Source organism: Zalophus californianus, chromosome 7 (genome assembly GCF_009762305.2).
Source record: "Zalophus californianus isolate mZalCal1 chromosome 7, mZalCal1.pri.v2, whole genome shotgun sequence".
Lineage (NCBI taxonomy): Eukaryota > Metazoa > Chordata > Mammalia > Carnivora > Otariidae > Zalophus > Zalophus californianus.
Genome location: NC_045601.1, coordinates 78,796,678 through 78,816,846, shown reverse-complemented (window position 1 = coordinate 78,816,846; position 20,169 = coordinate 78,796,678). Strand labels below are relative to the sequence as shown.

The window sequence follows — 20,169 nt, the reverse complement described above, 5'->3', positions numbered from 1 at the left end:
TTACTAGTATTGGCTATCAATTATTTTTTCTTTGCTTCCCATATGGCAAGCACTTAAAACCATACTGCAAATGTGAAATGTATTATCCATATACTTTAAAGACAATGAAACTGAAACTCGAGAAATTACAAACTCCCAAGATCGAACTGGCAGAAAGCAGTTCATTCCAAAAGAAATCTCCCGCGTACCACGGCGCTGTGGAGCCTCAAAAAGCTGTGTCCAAGAGGAAGGGTAAAGTCAGATTAGACAAGGCGGGGGACAATCGCAGACCGGCCTCACAGTAATATAAAAGCAATCCCACTTTGCCCAGCCTGGCCTCTCTGGAGCTTCCTCGGAGGTATGTTAGTCAGGGGGCCAGACGCGGGCGGTGGGCATGGGAAGGCGGAGCTCTCTAAAAGGGAGGCCGCAGAGAAAACTCACTAAGATTCTGAAAGCCGTAAGGTAAACACGCTAAAAACTATAATGACGTGCCCAGCCAACACCTCGTAAAGGAGGTACGGCAAAATCCTACTCACAGCTCGCACCCTCAAGAAACTGGGGCTTCCAAACCCATCCCGGAATCCTTTGCGCCGCGCACAAGAAAGCCCTGGAGCACTTTGGCTCCTTCGGCCGCCGTAGGCTCTGCGTTGCTATGGAAACACAGCCACCATCACTATGTCGTTGCAACAGGCCTCTCAGTCGCGGGTGTTCGTGGAACTGGTTCCCTGGGCTGACCGGGGCCGGGAGAACAACGTGGTCTCGGGCGGTGAGTCGCTGCCCGGCCTCCACCGCCCCGTCTCCTCAGCACAGACCCAAACTGCCACCCGCGAGGTGCACGTAAGCGGCACCGCGGACGTGTCCGCGAGCCCGGACCGGGCGCAGGTGGCGGTGTTAGTGAGCAGCACCAAGGAAGCGGCGGCTGAGGCCAAGAGGAGCGTTTGCCGCCGCCTGGACTACATCACGCAGAGCCTCCAGCAGCAGGGCCTGCAGGTGAGAGCTTCGTAGGGGGGGCCTCCGGCCGGACCGCAAAAACCGGAGGCGGAGGTTCCGGCCCCAGCGGTCCCTGGAGCCAGGTGGAGGTGGGGAGGGTCTTGAGTGTCTGGGGCACAGTCGTCTCATTGGTATCACAGAGCGCCAGAACCTGGCGGAGTGAAACTTCAGCCAACAAAGTCATCATTGGCCGCAGTGACTTACAAAGTACAAGAATGCAAATCGAGTAGGTTTTTATTTGGCGATATTTGCCGCAATAATTTTGTTTTTAACCTCGATATGATGTACTGTTAGACTTGACAGATTAGATGTAAATCGGTCTTTGTTTTGATTCTGCACCATGCAATTAACAAGTGAAACCTCGGCCTGCTCTCTCCCAACCATGTTAAGCTTCGCATGGAGTGGTTCTTCAGTATTCTTCGCAAACAGTAACGTGAGGAGGAAAATTGCATCCATTATCGTTTAATACAGACATAAAAAATTTCTGCAATTATTTGAGTTTTAACTTTCAAAACAAGCCAGTATATTGTAGATGCCACATAAATGAAATACCTCTACTTACCAGAGATGTCCATGAAACAGACACTAAATAAATCTTAACTCTACTTCTAGGAAGAAAAAAATGAACCAGCTTTATTTAATCTGAACGACAGCTCTGTTAGGCAGGTTTTAATATCCCCATTTAGATTTAAAGAGGTTAAATAATGTTCTAAACTTCAGCCAGGATGGCATTTGAACTCTTGTCTTCCTGAAACTAAAATCTACATTTGTTCCAACCATAGTTGGCTCCAGATTATTAGAATGAAAGAAAATTAGAAGCCACAGAATGGGTCAACCATCTCAATTCCCTCATTTTACACAGTAGGACTCAAAAGGCCAGAGTTGTGATTTATCCAGGGTAACACCAAGCTCATAAAAGTGCTTCCTATTGTTAGACATGACACGGGCCCAAAAAGCAAGTCTTTATTTTAAGTAAAAAATATATTTGTACTGCATTTATAAACATAAGAGTTATTTAAAAAGTCATTTGGAAAAGATGTCTCAATGACTTTGCATTTTAAAAGCATTCAAATGCTAATTATAAACAATGTGAATTAAATGGTTTAATACGTAGAAAAAATTTCCTCAAAACTGTTGCTAGTGCTGCAGTCCTGTTTACATAATATAACTAATTCTTAAGTTATTTACATAAAATGTATACCAAGCTCACATGGCTGTAACTTCTAATATGTAAAGCAATAAATTACTACATCTAACTTAATAATTACATTAGGGTTCAATGTTCAACGCAAGACATAGAAGGTCAGTAATCTCCCAATTATCTCTGCTAATTGGAGAAAACAGTCATGTACGTTATCTGTTCAGTAGATAATTCAAAAAATCATTTATGTTACTTTTGAGGATGAATTATAATGGGTTTTCACAAAGTATTCATTTTAGACTTTGGAGTTTTGGGTTTTTAAACATCCCTCCCCTACTTAAAGGTCTCATATTCCAGATTCCTTTGCTTAATAGGTGGAGCCTAATTCTCTGTCATTTTCTGTCATCTCTCTCCCCTCCTTGACTAGCTGACTCCCATTTTTTCCTTTAAGAACCAGCCAAGCTCACCTCTTTGGCATTCCTTTTCTAACATAACACTAATCTTTCCCATACCACACTCCATTCCCCACTTGTAATAAAACTTACTGATGAATCACAGACCTGTACCTCTGAAACAAATAATACATTATATGTTTAAAAAAAAAAAAGAAGACAGTAGAAAGGGAAAAATGAAGAGGGGGAAATTGGAGGGGGAGACGAACCATGAGAGACTGTGGACTCTGGGAAACAAACTGAGGGTTCTAGAGGGGAGTGGGGTGGGGGGATGGGTCAGCCTGGTGATGGGTATTAAAGAGGGCACATTCTGCATGGAGCACTGGGTGTTATATGCAAACAATGAATCATGGAACACTACATCAAGAAAAAAAAACTTACCATTCTATATTTTAATTGTTGCTTTGTTGTTGTCTCTTTCGTATTCTAAACCTTTCCAGAGCTCAGACCATTTTCTATCATTTGCTTTGCATTCATGAGTTATACTTTATACACATCATATAATATATACTCAAAAAAAATGGTTTTTGAATGAGTAAAAGAAAAAAATGAAACACTAAATAAACTATTCAACTACATGATAGATCAACTGTAGGTTATTTTATGATCATATATAGTTTCACATGTGAAGGCATACCCTCATTTTTAGTGTTGTTTTCATAGAAAAATGTTTTAAGTTCTAAGCATCATTTACTTATTCAACCATCAAACATTTTTTAGCATTTCCTATCACTGTTCATTTTAAAATAGCATTTAATGTGATATGTAATTATTTTGCTTTCTGGTTTATATGTTCCCTCCCTAGGCTGTAAGCTTCAATATTTGCCTACTCATAATTGTATTTTTTTTTCAATAAATGTGTAATAGGTGCATGTTGCTGGGCACCAAAAATAGAGAATGAGTAAAACTTAGGCACTGTGCTGAAGGAGTCTTATGATAGGAATAGACTAATATATAGTAGGTGTTGTGAAGAAAATATGTACATGAGGCAATACAGTAGAATAAGAAAGGAGATAGTGTTCATTTTACTTGAGAAATTCCAGAAAGATTTCATAATGGAAGTGAGTGACTCTTTGTGTCAGATCTTGAACAGTGACTGAAAGGAAAGCATTCCAGTTCCACACTAGAATGCAGCAAGTATGTGTGTTCAGAGCACTATATACAGTTCATTTTGGCTAGGACACAGGAGTACCTGGGGGAAATGGAGAAGAATCAAGATAAGACTGAAGAAGAAAGCTGTAGACAGAACATGGAGGAAGGCCTTGTTTGCTATATTGAGGAGTTTGGATATTATTGGTGACTAAAAAAAAAAAAACGTGCTTAATTGCTAGACCTTTTACAAATGTTGTCTCATTTGACATGAAACTGACATTTCAGTTGCTGTTTAGAGATGCGAACTCTCAGGATCAGAGTGATTATTGGCAGGTAGGTTGCCCAAGGTCACACAGCTAGGAAGTGGCAGAGTTTAGACTCCAGTCAAGAATTTTGACCTCAAAGCTCTTGCTCTTACCCACTGTAGTATGTTGCTGCTTTATTGTCTTGGCAGTGGGTGATTGAGTTTTAAGTAGGGGATGTAGCAGATGCTATTGGTACCCCACACTTGTATCCCTTGGCACTTCACATTTGTGTGCATACAGGCCCAACTTCCATCTGCCAACACTTGTGAATTCCTTGCCAGTTTTTCCCTGATGCAGTTTTTCCTGGCTCCACCTCCAAGTGGGCCAGCCAGTAGTGCCAGGGAGTTAACAATCCTTCTCAAGCTCTAGCAGCCTTCAACTAACAACTGAGGGGAGTGAGTGGAAAGAGACTTTACCGCTTGGGCAGGATAACTGAGGCATGTATTCTGCCCTGGTTCCCAGAGTTTCTCTGCAGGAATAAGTTCCAGTTGCCCGCAGTGGTGACTGCTTTACAATGCATACTTTAATGGCTTGCCTTCCTTTCCTTTCACTTCCCACTCCCCTATAGTATTTCTTGGAATCATCTTAAAAATTAAGTGCTTGTACTCACATCCTTGTCTCAGAGTCCATTTCTGGGTGCATTCAAATTAAGACAGGGAGTAGTAGGAATAGATTGAATGCATCATATGAGTTGGCTTCAGTTTTTCATTATTAAAAATGGTGACAAAATGAATATCCTTGTTGCTAGATATTTATACATGTTTTTAATTATGTTTTTTGGACATTAATTCCTGGCTTATACATACTTTTAAGGCTTATAAAAAATTACAGTCTAGGATGAAAAGTTTACATCTTCACTATAAATATATCCTTGACATAGTGGGTATTATTTTCTTTTTTAACTTTGCCAGTTCAGTAGTCAAAAAATGTTACTGTCATTTCCTATGTTTTACTCTTTTTTACATTGAGGTTAAGCTTTTTTTCATGTAAATTGCCAATTCGTAATACTTTGTCCATTTTTTCTATTGTCTTTTCTTTATTAATTTATGGGAACTTTTAAAAAATTAGTTTCAGCTGTGTAGTATAATGATTCAACAATTCTGTATATTTCTCAGTGCTCGTCAAGATAATTGTACTCTTACTCCATTTTACTGCTCTATCTGTATTCTACTCCGCACTTCCCTCTGGCATCCACTGGTTTGTTCTCTGTAGTTAAGAGTCGTTTTTGTCTCTTTTGTTTGTTCATTTGCTTTGGTTTTTAAATTCTGCATATGAGTATAATCATGTGGTATTTGTCGTTTTTCTGGCTAACTTATCTTAACATTATATGCTCTAGAAATATCCATATTGTTGCAAATGGCAAGATTTCTTTCTTTTTTTATGGCTGAGTAATAGTCCAGTGTGTGTGTGTGTGTGTGTGTGTGTGTGTGTGTGTGTGTGTGTCTGAATATCTGTCTCACATCTTCTTTATCCATTCACCTAAATATGGACACTTAGGTTGCTTCCATATCGTGGCTATTATAAATAATGCTGCAGTAAACATAGGGATGCAGATATCTTTTTGAATTTGTGTTTTTCTCTTCTTTGGGTAAATATCCAGTAGTGGAATTACTGATCATATGGTAATTCTATTTTTAACTTTTTGAGGAACCTCCATACTGTTTTCCACAGTGGCTGCACCAGTCTACATTCCCACCAGTCATGTACAAGGGTTCCTTTTCTCCACATCCTCACCAACATTTGTTATTTCTTGTGTTTTTTAGCCATTCTGACAGATATAAGGTGATATCTCATTATGGTTTTAATTTGCATTTCCCTGAGATGAGTGATGTTGAGCATCTTTTCATGTGTCTGTTGGCCATCGGTATGCCTTCTTTGGAAGAATGTCTATTCAGGTCCTCTGCCCATTTTTTTAGTTAGATTGTTTTTGTGGTGCTGAGTTGTATAAATTCTTTATGTTTTGGATATTAACCCCTTATGGGATATATCATTTGCAGATTATCTTCTCCCATTCAGTAGATTGCCTTTTTGTTTTGTTGATGGTTTCCTTCCCTGTGTAAAAGCTTTTGATTTTGGTGTAGTCCCAATAGTTTAATTTTGCTTTTGTTTCCCTTGCCAGAGGAGACATATCTAGACAAATGTTTCTATGGCTAATGCCAAAGAAATTATTGCCTATGTTTTCTTCTAGGAATTTTATGGTTTCACATCCCACATTTAGGTCTTTAATCCATTTTGAGTTTATTTTTATTTATGGTGTGAGAAAGTGGTCCAGTTTCATTCTTTTGCATGTAGCTGTCCAGTTTTCCCAGCACCATTTGTTGAAGAGACTGCCTTTTTCCCATTGTATATTTTTGCATCCTTTGTTGTAGATTGTTATAGGCCATGTAAGTGTGGGATTACTTCTGAGCTGTCTCTTCCATTCCATTGATCTATGTGTCTATTTTTGTGCCAATATTTACTGTTCTGATTACTGCTGCTTTGTAGTATATCTTGATATCTGGGATTATGATACCTCTAGCTTTGTCCTTCTTTTTCAAGATTAATTTAAGGGAATGTTAAAATTAAGATTATCAATAATTCTTTCATGTATTGCAAAAATTTTCCCAATTTCATATTTGCCCTATAACTTTTTACAGTATTGAACATTCAAAATTTTTATGTTTTCTTCAGTCAAATTCATTAATCTTTTCTGTATGTTTCTTGCCTTTGGTGTAACACTTATTGGGTCCTTTGGAAGCTTAAGGTTATATAACCATTAACTAATATTTCCTGGAACCTTTAGGGACCCATTATACTACATTAAATATTTGCTGCGTTGGAATTTATTTTGGTTTAAGGAAAAGGGTTTTATTTTCTCCTAAGTGGTAAGTTGCTATACTGAAATCATGTACTGAAGTCTTATCCCTTACTGCTTGTGCAAGAATCTAATTCGAATTGCCTTTAAAAGTAAAATGTATTAAAAAATTTTTAAATAAATTTTAAAAAATAAAAGTATTGCTTTACATAACCTTAAATGGGTAATATGCGCTTCAGGTATGCAATGGTCAAGGCTCTATTTTTTTTTTAATTTTATTTATTTATTTGACAGACAGAGACACAGCGAGAGAGGGAACACAAGCAGGGGGAGTGGGAGAGGGAGAAGCAGGCTTCCCGTGGAGCAGGGAACCTGACATGGGGCTCGATCCCAGGACTCTGGGATCATAACCTGAGCCGAAGGCAAAGGCTTAATGACTGAGCCACCCTGGCGCCCCAAGGCTGTATATTTGATGCAGTTCTCCTGGCTTTCCTGCAGCTTCCTGCATGATACCAAAATGGCTGCAACATTCCCAAGCCTTACACCACATACTGTACCATAATAAGAAAGACAATAGTTCATATTTCCTGCAACCACATAAAAAATATTCCTATAGTTCACTGTAAATGGACAACTTAATTTGTCTTTGTGGCCAGAGAAATGGCATATACTAATTAGCTTAGATTTGGATTTCTCCCCATTTTTAACCTAATCTTCTAGCAAGTTAGGTGTGATAATCCTAAATGGTTTAGACCTATTAGGATTTACCTTGAGCCACATAGTTGCTACTTAGAGAAAGTAGGGGCAGAATGTATGACATGAGGATTCCATATTGCTTCTTGTGCCTTCTGGTTTGAAATGTTACTGGTATTATATTTGCAATCTTCAGACATTCTTGGATCAGTTTCAGAATACTAGTTCTTTTCATCCTGGTTATGTTCCTACATTAGTACCACATTATTTAAATTATTATATCTTTTTAAAACATTTGTAGGGCAACCTCTCCCCTCATTACTTTTCTACTAAAAAGATTTCCTGTCTGCAAGGGACATGTTAAATGACACCATGGGGATACGATCAGAAAATCCAGACAGTATAAAATTCTACAGTCCAAATAAAACTTCTGTTCATATTTTGCATTGTTTATATATTAATTTCAGGAGAACTGCTGATTTTACAGTATTGTATCCGGGTCAATTTATTCAAGCACTTTTTTATATAAAGTTTTATGGTTTTCTTCATGTTTATCCTTTTTAAGTTTACTCCTGCCATAACATGGTTTTTTATACCTATTAAGAATGTTACCTTGCTGCCGTCATAGACTTAAGTAGTTATTCTTATACTGACCATTTTGTGCTTTAAAATCTGCCCTTTATAAAATTTGGATATAAAATAGCTTCCCAGGAGCTTACTTGGGAAAACTTAATGGACTAGGCCAGAATATTTTAGTATTTTTTTAGTTTGTACCCAATATGTCAGGATTTCCCAATCTCAGCACTATTTTTAACATCCTGGACTAGATAATTCTTTGTTATGGGAAGCTGTCCTATACATTGTAGAATATTTAGCTATATTCCTGGCCCTACCCATCGGGTAACCAACTTGTCCTGATTTACCTGGGACTGTCCCAGTTTTGCAGCTGATAGTCTCATGTCTTAGGAACCTCCTCAGTTCCTGGCAAACAGGAGCATTTATTCACACTGTCTACTTACTGCATTATGGTAGTGTACTCCCCTAGCCCATTTTAACAATCGAATATGTCTCCAGACATTAACAAATTTCCCTGGGGAAAAAAATTGCCTTCTGCTTAGGAGCCATTACCTTATAGATAAGCAGAAAATCTCATATTTTGTGTAGGAGCCCACCGGCCAAACATTACCAAGAATATATCTATGGTGAAACACATTTAGGTTTATTTAGCATGATCAGCAGACACTCCTGTAACATTCAAAATGCTTTATGTACAAATAATTCCTCATATGTATACCTAAGTTCATACTTTTTGTACAAACTAATATAAAAATTACTACAAATGGAGTGACAGTTATGAAATTTTCAGCAAATATTTGTAGACTTTAAATTTATTTTACGTTACTTTTAAGAAAGTTTTAAACATCAGGCAAACCACTTCTTTCTACATACTCTGTCATTCTGATTTTAGTAAGTTCAGGTTTCTACTTTATGTTTTAGGGTCATTGCATTTAGTAGGCAAACCTTTTAGTAATCATACTCTTGTACTTTCTGCTTCAGGCAGAAAATGTAACTGTGACAAAGGATTTTAGAAGAGTGGAAAATGCTTATCATATGGAAGCAGAGGTATGTACTTATCATAATAAATAATTGGAAACAGCATGACTTTGTGGGGATAATTTGCATTTATTTTTATTCTTGAAATGTACAGGAGAAATGCTTCTCATGGTATTGATAAAAATGATTTTTTCTCAAAATCATTTTTGGTGTTAGTATCTGTGGGGTTTTTTGTTTACTTCTTTATTTTTTTTAGTAATGTCTACACCCAACATGGGGCTCGAACTCACAACCTCAAGATCAAGAGTCACATACTCTTCCCACTGAGCCAGCCAGGTGCCCCTGTGTGAGCTTTTAAAATAAATTTTAATGAGATTTATTTGAGAGAAAACATTTTGAAATAGAATAAAAATAGTAAGGAGGAAGTAGCAGTTAATTGCCACCTAATAAAATTTTACTAAAGTTATCACTTTGTGAGCAGGAAACACTGTAGGAGAGAAATTTCTCAGATAAAAAGCAAATTAATAAAGTCCTAACATATGGATTGAAACACTTCTCAACATTCTTTTCTTTTGTAATGCAATTTTACTGTGTTGTGGTAAGTTAAATTTTATTTAAATATAAAAACCTCTTGTGGGTGCTCATGTGGCTCAGTTGGTTAAGCATCTCACTCTTGATTTTGGCTCAGGTCATGAACTTAGGGTCACTAGGGAGTCTAAGATTCTCTCTCTCCCTCTGCCCCCCTCCCCACATGTGCATGCATACTCTCTCTCTCTCAAAGGAATAAATAAATCTTTAAAAATAAAAACCACTTGGGGCACCTGGCTGGCTTAATCGGTAGAGCTTTCAACTCTTGATCTTGGGGTTGTGAGTTCAAGCCCCACGTTGGGTGTAGAGATTACTTAAAAATAAAATCTTTAAGGGGCGCCTAGGTGGCTCAGTTGGTTAAGTGTCTGTCTGACTTCAGCTCAGGTCATGATCTCAGGGCTCTGCTTATCCCTCCCCCTCTACCTCTTCCCCCTGCTCCTGCTTTGCCCAAATTAAAAAGAAAATATTTTTTGTACACTCAATGATAACATTTAGTTCCTACAACTGCCTATACTTTTTACTTATCTTTAAAGATTTTATAATCAGGATTTTATGAAATCAGAGTATGTTATAATTGTGGTTAGGTTATAGGACTGTTCTTTGTTTCAAGCTTCCAAACATCTTGGGATACGTGCTAGGTCCATACTGCCTCCTTATCACAGAAAGCAAACAAGAACAGAGTTAGAGTGGACTCTTACTTATCTAGTCAGATAATCTTTATTTTTTTAAAGATTTTATTTATTCATTTGAGACAGAGAGATAGAGAGAGAGAGAGAGAGCATGAGCAGGGGAGAGGCAGAGGGAGAGGGAGAAGCAGGCTCCCCGCCGAGCCAGGAGCCAGACATGGGGCTCAATCCCAGGACCCTGGGATCATGACCTGAGCCGAAGGCAGATGCTGAACCATCTGAGCCACCCAGGTGCCCCAGATAATCTTTATCTTTAGAGGTGGGAAATATCTCAAGAAATCATCTAGTCCTACCTTCAGGCAGATAATACATTATTTTTCTAATATTAAAGATGTGACTTTAATCTCAGATAACTTGGGCTCAGACTTCTCAAAGACTATTATAAGAATTAGAATGGAAATTAGAATCCTGGCTTCTTACCTCTTTGAGATAGTAATTTCTATAAACATTGTTGCTCCAGTACTTAATTTAATAGTTTTGTGATTTCTCCACTTAAAATTATCAATTAATTGAACTATCTCAAGGAATTTTAAAATTGCTCATGATAATTTTAGGGACCCACATGGCAAAATTTATTTTATAGTAGTTGGGATTGAAAAGTATCTTTCAAAACAGGATGACGGGGCCCTGGGGGAATGGGCAAAATGGGTGCAGGGGAGTGGGAGGTACAGGCTTCCAGTTATGGAACGAGTATGTCACAGAAATGAAAGGTACAGCATAGGGAATACAGTCAATAATATTGTAATAGTGTTGTACGGTGACAGATGGTAGCCACACTTCTGGTGAGCATAGCACAAAGTATAGACTTGTTGGGGCACCTGGCTGGCTTGGTTGATAGAGCATGTGACTCTCCATCTTGGGTTTGTTAAGTTGGATCCCCATGTTGGGTGTAGTGATTACTTAAAATCTTAAAAAAAAAAAAAGTATAGATTTGTTGAATCACTGTGTTGTACACCTGAAACTAATGTAACATTGTGTGCCAACTACACTTCAATTTTTAAAAAAGGGAGTTATGAAACTTATCAGATGTAAAAAGTTTTAATATTTTTAATGATTTTTATGATATACACTATGATACCATTGTCTCATATCAATTGTTTTCTTAAAATAGGTTTTCCAATTTGGAGCTCTTTGGGTGATATTCACAATAGAGATTGGATGTCCAAAAAAAAAAAAAAAAAAAAAAACCCACAACAGGATGAAGAACAGAGTAGTAAGATTCCATATTATGGAGATCAAAGCCGGGAGTTATTCTGGAACTCCTCCAGTAGTTACTACCTATCAGGACTTCAGGCTGTAGTGAATGTACATTGGCTCAGGTTATCTTAAGTTAATGGGGTTTATTGTGAGGGTAACACCAGGAAGTAAGGAGGAAAAAGAATGGTCCCAGCAGATACACAGGCTTGATGGAAAACTGGCATGTTTTTCAGACTGAGTTGTTTTAGGGACTCACTGTGCAGTTACAGAAAATGTTATTAGAGCTGCTTGTTTTGCTGTAAGAACATGACTAAATGAGGATTTGGCTAAACACTGCTCCTCTTCCTTCTGCTATACTTACTTCTTAATGTCTTATACTCAATTTCTTCAGAGAATCTGATTATATTTTGTATAAGGTTCCCTGATAGCCAGAATTCTTCTATCCTGCAATCTGATACATGATTGCTCTTAGGTCAGCATAAGCAGTCAGTGGAGACCAGGGGTCACAAGGTACAAAATAATGTCTAACATATACCAATATTCTCATGGACAGTTAAATATATAAAGTAAGATCAGGGGCGCCTGGGTGGCTCAGTCATTAAGCGTCTGCCTTCGGCTCAGGTCATGATCCCAGGGTCCTGGGATCGAGCCCTGCATCGGGCTCCCTGCTCAGCAGAAAGCCTGCTTCTCCCTCTCCCCACTCCCCCTGCTTGTGTTCCCTCTTTCACTGTGTCTCTCTCTGTCAAAACAAAATAAAATCTTTAGAAAAAAAAAAAGTAAGATAGATGGTAGAATATTACATAATAACTAAAATTTTCATCCTGAAAGGCTCTTTAGAGATTCTTTATCTAAACTCCCACCTACCCTGCTCCTTCTCTTTATTTTAAAGTTAATATTGAAGGTTAGAAATTATGTATGTGCATGAATATAAAAAAGCTTATTCCATTTTCAGACATCTAATCAATACAAAATTTTGTAACATTAAGACAGTATTGACTTACTAATATTCATCCATTATGTACCTCTCCAAGAAGAACAACTTGTTCCTTCAGGTAGATACTTGAAGTTCAGTATCATGTTGATGCTCCTTTTTTTCTTCTCCAGGGATAAGAATCCCCAGTTTCTTTCTTATAGTAAGACAAACTCCTTACTGAGTTTACCAATTTCCATCTAGAGCACCTATAGCTACAGTGTCCTAATTGTGATTTAGCCGGTCCTACTAGAGAAAGATGATTATCTCCTTTATCCTGGAATGTTTAAGACTGAACTTCTAACACTCGTATCACATTGTTACCTTCTTTTGAGCTCACAGTCATAATTAGTAATTACAATTAATTTAACTGTCTTTCTCATAAGCTGCTTTTAAATATTTCTCCTATTTTATACTTTGTTATTGCTATTTCAAAATGAAGTATAAGAGTTTAAATTTATCTCTGTAAAATTTTATCCACTGGATTTGACTTGTATTTCTAGCCTTTTAGGATCTTTTTGGATTTTGATTTTATCAAGCAGGGTTTATAGTCCATCCTGCCAGCTTTCTGTCACCTGCTGATCTGATCATCTGTGTACCCATCTGTATAATTAATAAAAATATTAAGTAGCATTTATCAACTATGACACTAACCAACAGTGTTGCCATGAAGATTATATGTCAGTATATCCTAAGACTTGTCTAAATAAGCAAAATATAAATCCTTTATAGCTATAGTATTTCTCTGGTAACTTGCCAGCTAGGAAGTCAAGTTAGTACATCATGACTTGTTCTTAATAATCCCAAATCTACATGCTCAGTAGATTGGCCTTTGGATAGAAATAATTTGGCAGTTGTTTAGAAGATAAGACTTTAGATGAAAAGCATCGAGTTGGTGACCTTCACTCCCAAGAATAAAGGCAAAGTTAAAAGTAAGATGAGTTTTCTACTTAATATCCCATCAAGAAACTCAGTACTTAGAGAACCTGGTAAGATTTTAGTCTTGAATTCCTGTGTTCTTATTTTGTTATTCCTGGATGCCTTCTTGGAGGACCATTAAAATGAGAAAGACATATTCTTTTCTTCAGAGACAGGACCAAGAAAGCCGGGGGAGATTTAAAGAGGGAAGAAGAGACTAGATTGTGGCAATACGAAAAAGAAAACAAAACATACAAACTGCTTGAGGCCTATGGCAATGAAACAAAATGAATCAAAAGACCCTATTCTTTCCTTCTCATAGAAACCTTTTTTTCTTTCTTTTCTAATTTCTTACAGACTAATTTTTAAAATAATCTGTTCTAGAATCTTGCTTAGAATTGAAAGGTATCTAGCCTACTACATGTAGTTTGTTCAGTGTTAGCCACTTGCCTTTTGGGGAAATTAGAACTATAAGTATTTTCAAAGAGGCTTTTGGCCTATTTCTTTGTGGTAATTGAGATTAGCAATAATTCAGAAGTCTCATTTGCAGAAATTTTTAATAACTGAGATTTGATTTATCCAATAGGAGACAAATTCATTAAAAGCACTTAAAATCGCACCTATTTGGGGGGTATCTGGCTGGCTCAGTCAGCATAACATGTGACGATTGATCTTGGGGTCATGAATTAGAGCTCCATGTTAGGGGTAGAGTTTACTTAAAAAAAAGGAAAAAGAAAAAACTCACCTATTTTGGAGTTCAGTTTCTTTTTTAGTACTAAAATTTCTAAACTAATGATTCTTCTTGACCAAAGAGATGGGAAGCATTTATGTATCAATCTGTTTTGTAATTTAATATAGCTAGTACAAGAAAGTAAAATCTATACGTGTGTATACATTTGTAATCACATTATTTTACTGTGATGAAACATATAATGAGGATTCTGAATAGATATATGAATTTATCTTAAATTTTTTATCTTCAGCGTACGAGATAGATTGAAAGTTTTTATCCTCTATACCTTTTTAAATATTGTGATGCAACATCTCTATTCTTTAGTAAAGTGACTCTGCCTCATTAACTTATATTTCTACCTAGCTATGTATTGATTATATACCACATTGCTGAATTTAAAAGAAGTTCAGGACATTGGAAGGCTTAAAACAGTTCTTAAACTGTTAGAAAAAGCAGAGTACAGGTTTTTTCTACCAAATTCACTTCTTGTTAATTTAACCCACACATTCCTAAACTATAGTTTGTCCATGGTTTGGGACAAAGACAAAGAGCTGATAGTCTGTTTACCAATGTAGATGTACTTCTAAAAGCTCATCTGCTAACTTTTTAAGTCATGGTAGTGATGAGGGATGCAGGGCAGAGAAAATCTTGTTTGAGCAGCTCTGGAGCTGATCTCAACAGATAGCTTTTCCTGTTATTTATAGAAATAGAGCAAGTAAGTACCACATGTTAAACCTGATTCTGTGGAACTAGATTTGCCTCAGATAATTAGGGGTGGTGGAGAATTGAAGAAGATAAGAACTAGTATCTTTTCTGCAAACTGCTTAGAAATTTTCACTGTCCTTCCTTCCATATACTTCTTTTTTTAATAGCAAAGAATACCAAGGATGCATACAAAAGATTCAGCATGTTTCATAGCAAAGCAGGTATATTTATAAACATTATTTTTGTTTTAAACTATCAGAGTAAAAATTGGAATAGTTTTTTAAAATAAAATTTATTTTGGGGCCTCGGTGTGGCACAGTCAGTTAAGTGTCTGACTCTTGGTTTCTGCTCAGGTCATTATCTCAGGTTCTTGAGATCAAGCCCTGCATCAGGCTTAGAGCTCAGCAAGGAGTCTGCTAAAGTTTCTGTCTCCCACTCCTGCCCCTCCCCACACTCATTCACTCTCTCTCTCTCTAAAATAAATAAATAAATCTTTAAAGAAATAAAATTGAATTCAAGGGCACTTATATAGCAAAGAATTGATTTTGTTGGGGCACCTGGGCGGCTCAGATGGTTAAGCGTCTGCCTTCGGCTTAGGTCATGATCCCAGAGTCCTGGGATTGAGTCCCGCATCGGGCTCCCTGCCCCTTGGGGAGCCTGCTCCTCCCTCTGCCTCCCTCTCTCTTTCTCTCTCTCTCTCTCTCTGTCTGTCATGAATAAATAAAATCTTTAAAAAAATAAAAATAAATTAAAAAAGAGAAAAGAATTGTTTTTTGATACTTGAAACCTGTTATGCTCAATCACTTTAATCTGCATGCAGATTAACAAAATTTGAACTCTCAAATTTAGTTACCTTCCAACTTCCACAGTAAATCTTGCCATATTTCATAACTGTAAATGTAAATTTACACTGTAAATCTTGCCATATTTCATAAGATATAATGAAATGTATGTACAGTGCCTCTGTGACACTGTTATAGATTAAATATAGCAACAAAAGACAGAGGATTTGTTTTATAGACTATGCAAATGCATAACTATACAAAAGTATGAAATTGTCTTTTTTTTTTTTTTTTTAGAGAGAGTGAGCACACAGGCAGTGGGGAGGGGCAGAGGGAGAGAGAGAGAATCTTAATCTCACGACCCTGATATCATGATGTAAGCTGAAACGAGTCGCATGCTTAACCAACTGGGCCACCTAGGCATCCCTGTATTTTTCATTCTTTTTTAAAGATTATTTATTTGAGAGTCAGAAACAGAGAGCACAAGTGGGGGAAGGAACACAGGGAGAGAATCTTCAAGCAGACTCCCTGCCGAGCACAGAGCCCAACAAGGGGCTCAGTCTCACAACCCTGAGATCATTACCTGAGCTGAAAAGAGTCAGATGCTCAAGCAACTGAGCCACCCACGTGCCCCCTGTATTTATTATTAAAGGCAGCCTACAGGCATTTTGGAACTTTGATTTTCAACCAGGAAGGAAATGCAAATTTTTAAACTATCCAGAGGTTAAAAACTAGCAACCTGGGTAAGTCTGGGGAGATTGATTTTTGACTAATAGATTGATATTTTGACTAATACCATATGGTATTTAAAAAAAAAAAAAAGGAAACAAACGAAAAAAAACCACTATAAGACTTCTCTTCAAAACACAAGACTTCTGGGCGCCTGGGTGGCTCAGTCGTTAAGCATCTGCCTTTAGCTCAGGTCATGATCCCAGAGTCCTGGGATCGAGTCCCACATGGGGCTCCCCGCTCAGTGGGAAGCCTGCTTCTCCCTCTCCCACTCCCCCTGCTTGTGTTCCCTCTCTCACTGTGTCTCTATCTGTCAAATAAATAAATAAAATCTTAAAAAAAAAAAAAAAAAGACTTCTTCTTTTGGCTAAGATAGAATAACATGGACCAGATTTACCTTCCCACCTGAAACCAAAAAATGGACAAAGTATATGAAACAGTGCTTTTCAAAAGAGTGGACATAAGGAAGTGAAACACAGTGATCCCCAAGAAAAAAGAAGTCCTATCATGTTGGTGCACCTGGGTGGCTCAATCGGTTAAGCACCTGCCTTTGGCTCAGGTCATGATCCCAAGATCCTGGGATTGAGCCCCGTGCAGCATGCAGCATTGGGCTCCCTGCTCAGTGGGGAGCCTGCTTCTCCCTCTCTCTCTGCCCCTTCCCCCACTTGTTCTCTCTCTCTCTCTCTCAAATAAATAAATAAAATCTAAAAAAAAAAAAAGTCCTACCGTGTCCTAGATCACTGTCTTAAGAGTGTCCAGGCAGCTTCACAGGGAAGGGAACCCACACAGAGCTTGGCAAACTCCTTGTATTGAGGAAATGGAATTGAGAGGCCAAACAAGACAGAGTTTGTAGGAGAGTAGAGGGCTACACAAAGAGAGGTCTTAAGAGAACTACAGAGGGGACACCCCCCGCTGACCCCCTCAAGTATTCAGCAGAATACCCAGCACATATATGTACAGAAATGACCTGAGGCTAGAAAAAGAATCACCCCCCAAAATTAGAGGGAACAGTGTTTGGCGTTCATACAGGGCTGGGGTACAGCACCAGCCAGACTAGAAATCTTGATTCATAGGGCATGAGGTGGAATATACAGAAGTGTCCTGCCTCATTAGGGGGAAATAACGCCAGATCGAACATTACTCTAATTCCACCTAACAAATCTTTCCAATTTTAGTATATGTGCTGCCGAAGCGAGCACTCCACCTAACAAATCTTAAAAGCAAACCTAAAGAGATCAGTTTCCAAGTTAGTTAGCTGAGTTCTAGAAAAATAAAGAATGTTTATAGAAATACAAGAATATCCAATGCTTCCCATAAAGTTAATTTACAAAGATTACCTGGCATTCAAAATAGCATAGAAATAAAGTTCACAATAAGGAAAAAAATCAAACCCACCCAGAACCAGTATAGATGTTAGAATTAGCAGACAAGATCATTAGTTATTATAACTGTATTTCACATGTTCAAAAGTTAAGTAGAGACACTACTTTAAAAATTTTAATAAAATGTAATAAAATAATTTAGTTGTAAGGATCAAGTAGGCTTATCAGTCACATATTATAAAATGACCTCATTGTTATCTGGCTTTACTTTTTTTACTCACATTTAGAGAAAATTTTGAAAGAATGCATCAGCCATGAAAATAATTTCAAGTGTCATTTCATTTACAGGTCTGCATTACATTTACTGAATTTGGAAAAATGCAAAATATTTGTAACTTTCTTATTGAAAAGTTAGATAGCTCTGTTGTCATCAGCCAACCCCAGTTCTATCATACTCCAGGTTCTGTTGAGAATCTTCGGTAAGTTAAGTACATCTTTAGCTAAATTACCAATTAATTAAAATTATTCAGTGTTAGAGTTCATTGAATGTCATATTAATAATCTCTGCATTTAATTCCTAAGACGAAAAGCCTGTCTTGTTGCTGTTGAGAACGCATGGCGCAAAGCTCAAGAAGTCTGTAACCTTGTTGGCCAAACTCTAGGAAAACCTTTATTAATCAAAGAAGAAGAAACAAAAGAATGGGAAGGCCAGATAGATGATCTCCAGTCATCCAGACTCTCAAGTTCATTAACTGTACAACAAAAAATCAAAAGTGCAACAATATATGCTGCTTCAAAAGTATTTATAACTTTTGAAGTAAAGGGGAAAGAGAAGAAAAGAAAAAACCTCTAAAATTCCAACTAAAATATATTGTGTTTGTGTCATTTTATTTTTATACTTTTTATGTTTGCTTTTGTCCTGGAAATATATATTGCATATTATATAAAGTAAAGTATTTCTCCCCAAAATCTGTCAGTCCTTGAATATAGTCCCACAAATACCTAAGTTTACTTTCTATTTTTAAAAACTTACTATGTGGCGGGGGGTGGAGGGGGAGGTGCCTGGGTAGCTCAGTCATTAAGCATCTGCCTTCAGCTCAGGTCATGGTCTCAGGGTCCTGGGGTCGAGCCCCGCATCGGGCTCTAGCCCCGCATCGGGCTCTAGCCCCGCATCAGGCTCCCTGCTCAGCGGGAAGCCTGCTTCTCCCCCTCCCTCTGCCACTCCCCTTGATTGTGTTCCCTCTCTTGCTGTGTCTCTGTCAAATAAATAAAATCTTTTAAAAAAAATAAATAAAAACTTACTATGGGAAATACTCTGAAAATAAATGTTATATGTGCACAATTACACACTGACAATATAAGTGATGTGTAAAATTTTTATATTTCTATTACAGGAATAAATATTGGCAGTCTTATTAGCATGATTCTTAACATTAATAGAAAGAATGACGAGTAATACATAACTTTTGATAAAAGGGTAGTGAGATATACTAGGAAAATATTTTGATGCCAGAAATAAAATATAGGGACCAGATATTCTTCACCAGGCTCCTTTGATTATACCAGCACTGTCCAATACAAATAAATGCAAGCCACGTATGTAATTTAAAATTACCTGGAAGATACATATAAAAATAAAACAAAAAATAAAGCCGTTGAAACTAAATTTAATAATATTGTATTTAATCTAATGTGTCCAAAATAGTATCATTTCAGCATGTGATCAATATTTTAAAAATAAGGGATAAGTTTTCAAAATCTATACATTTTATATCATAACAAATCTTAATTCAGATGCTAAATTTTTATCAGAAATACTTGATCTGTATTTATTTCCTAAAATGTAGTTGAAAAACTAGATTCATACATGCAAGTTGTTCCAAACATGCTTAAAAGAGCTAGTAACTCTGCATCAGGTAGCAATTTTCAAATTAAGATTTCTAAAAATTTAAAATTCAGTTCCTTGATTGTACTAGCCACATTTAAGTACTTGAAAGTGGTTAATGGCTACTATGTTGGACAGTGCAGGGTTTTACAGTGAGATAATACTGATCCTTAAGGCTATTTGAGATGTAGCAGCAAGGACATGGCATTGTTGTTGCCTTGCACATTATCTGCAGGTGACCATAAACCAAGACTGGTACGTAGCATAGGCTTCCCATTCCCCACCACAGAGCTATGGGTCCTAGAGTTTTTCCTCTGACCTGTCTCCATACTCCTATACCAATATTACTTTTCTACAGCACACTCCAGTATATAGCTGACATCTCCACCCACTTTGTTAAGTGGCACTGAAACAGTTTTATCCATCTCCTCTAGTGTCGTTGGCAGGAGAGAATGTGAAAGCTAAGAAGAAAATTTTAGGATTAGACACCCTGTGTTCAAATCCGGACTTTACGACTAAAATGTAAGCTCCTTTAGAATGAAGATCTTATCTTGTTCACAGCTGCAGTGTCAGACCCAGCAGAGTGTCAGGGCCAACAAAGAGTACGCTCTCAGATATCTGCTGAGCAAATTTACCAGATGTGTAAACTTAGCA

The 20,169-nt window shown here is 37.3% G+C and overlaps 1 protein-coding gene across 3 annotated transcripts; it reads left to right on the top strand.

The window, feature by feature from the left end:
• The first annotated feature begins 607 nt into the window (after positions 1-607).
• On the top strand, positions 608-18,757 carry IRAK1BP1 (interleukin 1 receptor associated kinase 1 binding protein 1). Of its 3 annotated transcripts, XM_027603003.2 has the most exons (5): positions 608-969; positions 9,004-9,069; positions 14,965-15,018; positions 17,979-18,109; positions 18,213-18,757. In XM_027603003.2, exons 1-5 carry the CDS (start codon positions 655-657, stop codon positions 18,481-18,483), a joined length of 837 nt encoding a protein of 278 aa, XP_027458804.2. In that variant the 5' UTR covers positions 608-654; the 3' UTR covers positions 18,484-18,757. The 3 variants fall into 3 exon arrangements, with proteins under 3 accessions (XP_027458804.2, XP_027458806.2, XP_027458805.2); XM_027603004.2 differs by lacking the exon at positions 14,965-15,018 and having other exon boundaries at positions 610-969; XM_027603005.2 differs by lacking the exons at positions 9,004-9,069; positions 14,965-15,018.
• The last annotated feature ends 1,412 nt before the right edge of the window (positions 18,758-20,169 follow it).

Excerpts from the sequence above, each read along its gene's own strand:
- IRAK1BP1 (XM_027603003.2), top strand. The coding sequence starts at position 655 with ATGTCGTTGCAACAGGCCTCTCAGTCGCGGGTGTTCGTGGAACTGGTT. Across the intron at positions 9,070-14,964 it reads CTTATCATATGGAAGCAGAG|CAAAGAATACCAAGGATGCA; the intron begins GTATGTACTTAT and ends TTTTTTTAATAG. Across the intron at positions 15,019-17,978 it reads CATGTTTCATAGCAAAGCAG|GTCTGCATTACATTTACTGA; the intron begins GTATATTTATAA and ends TTTCATTTACAG.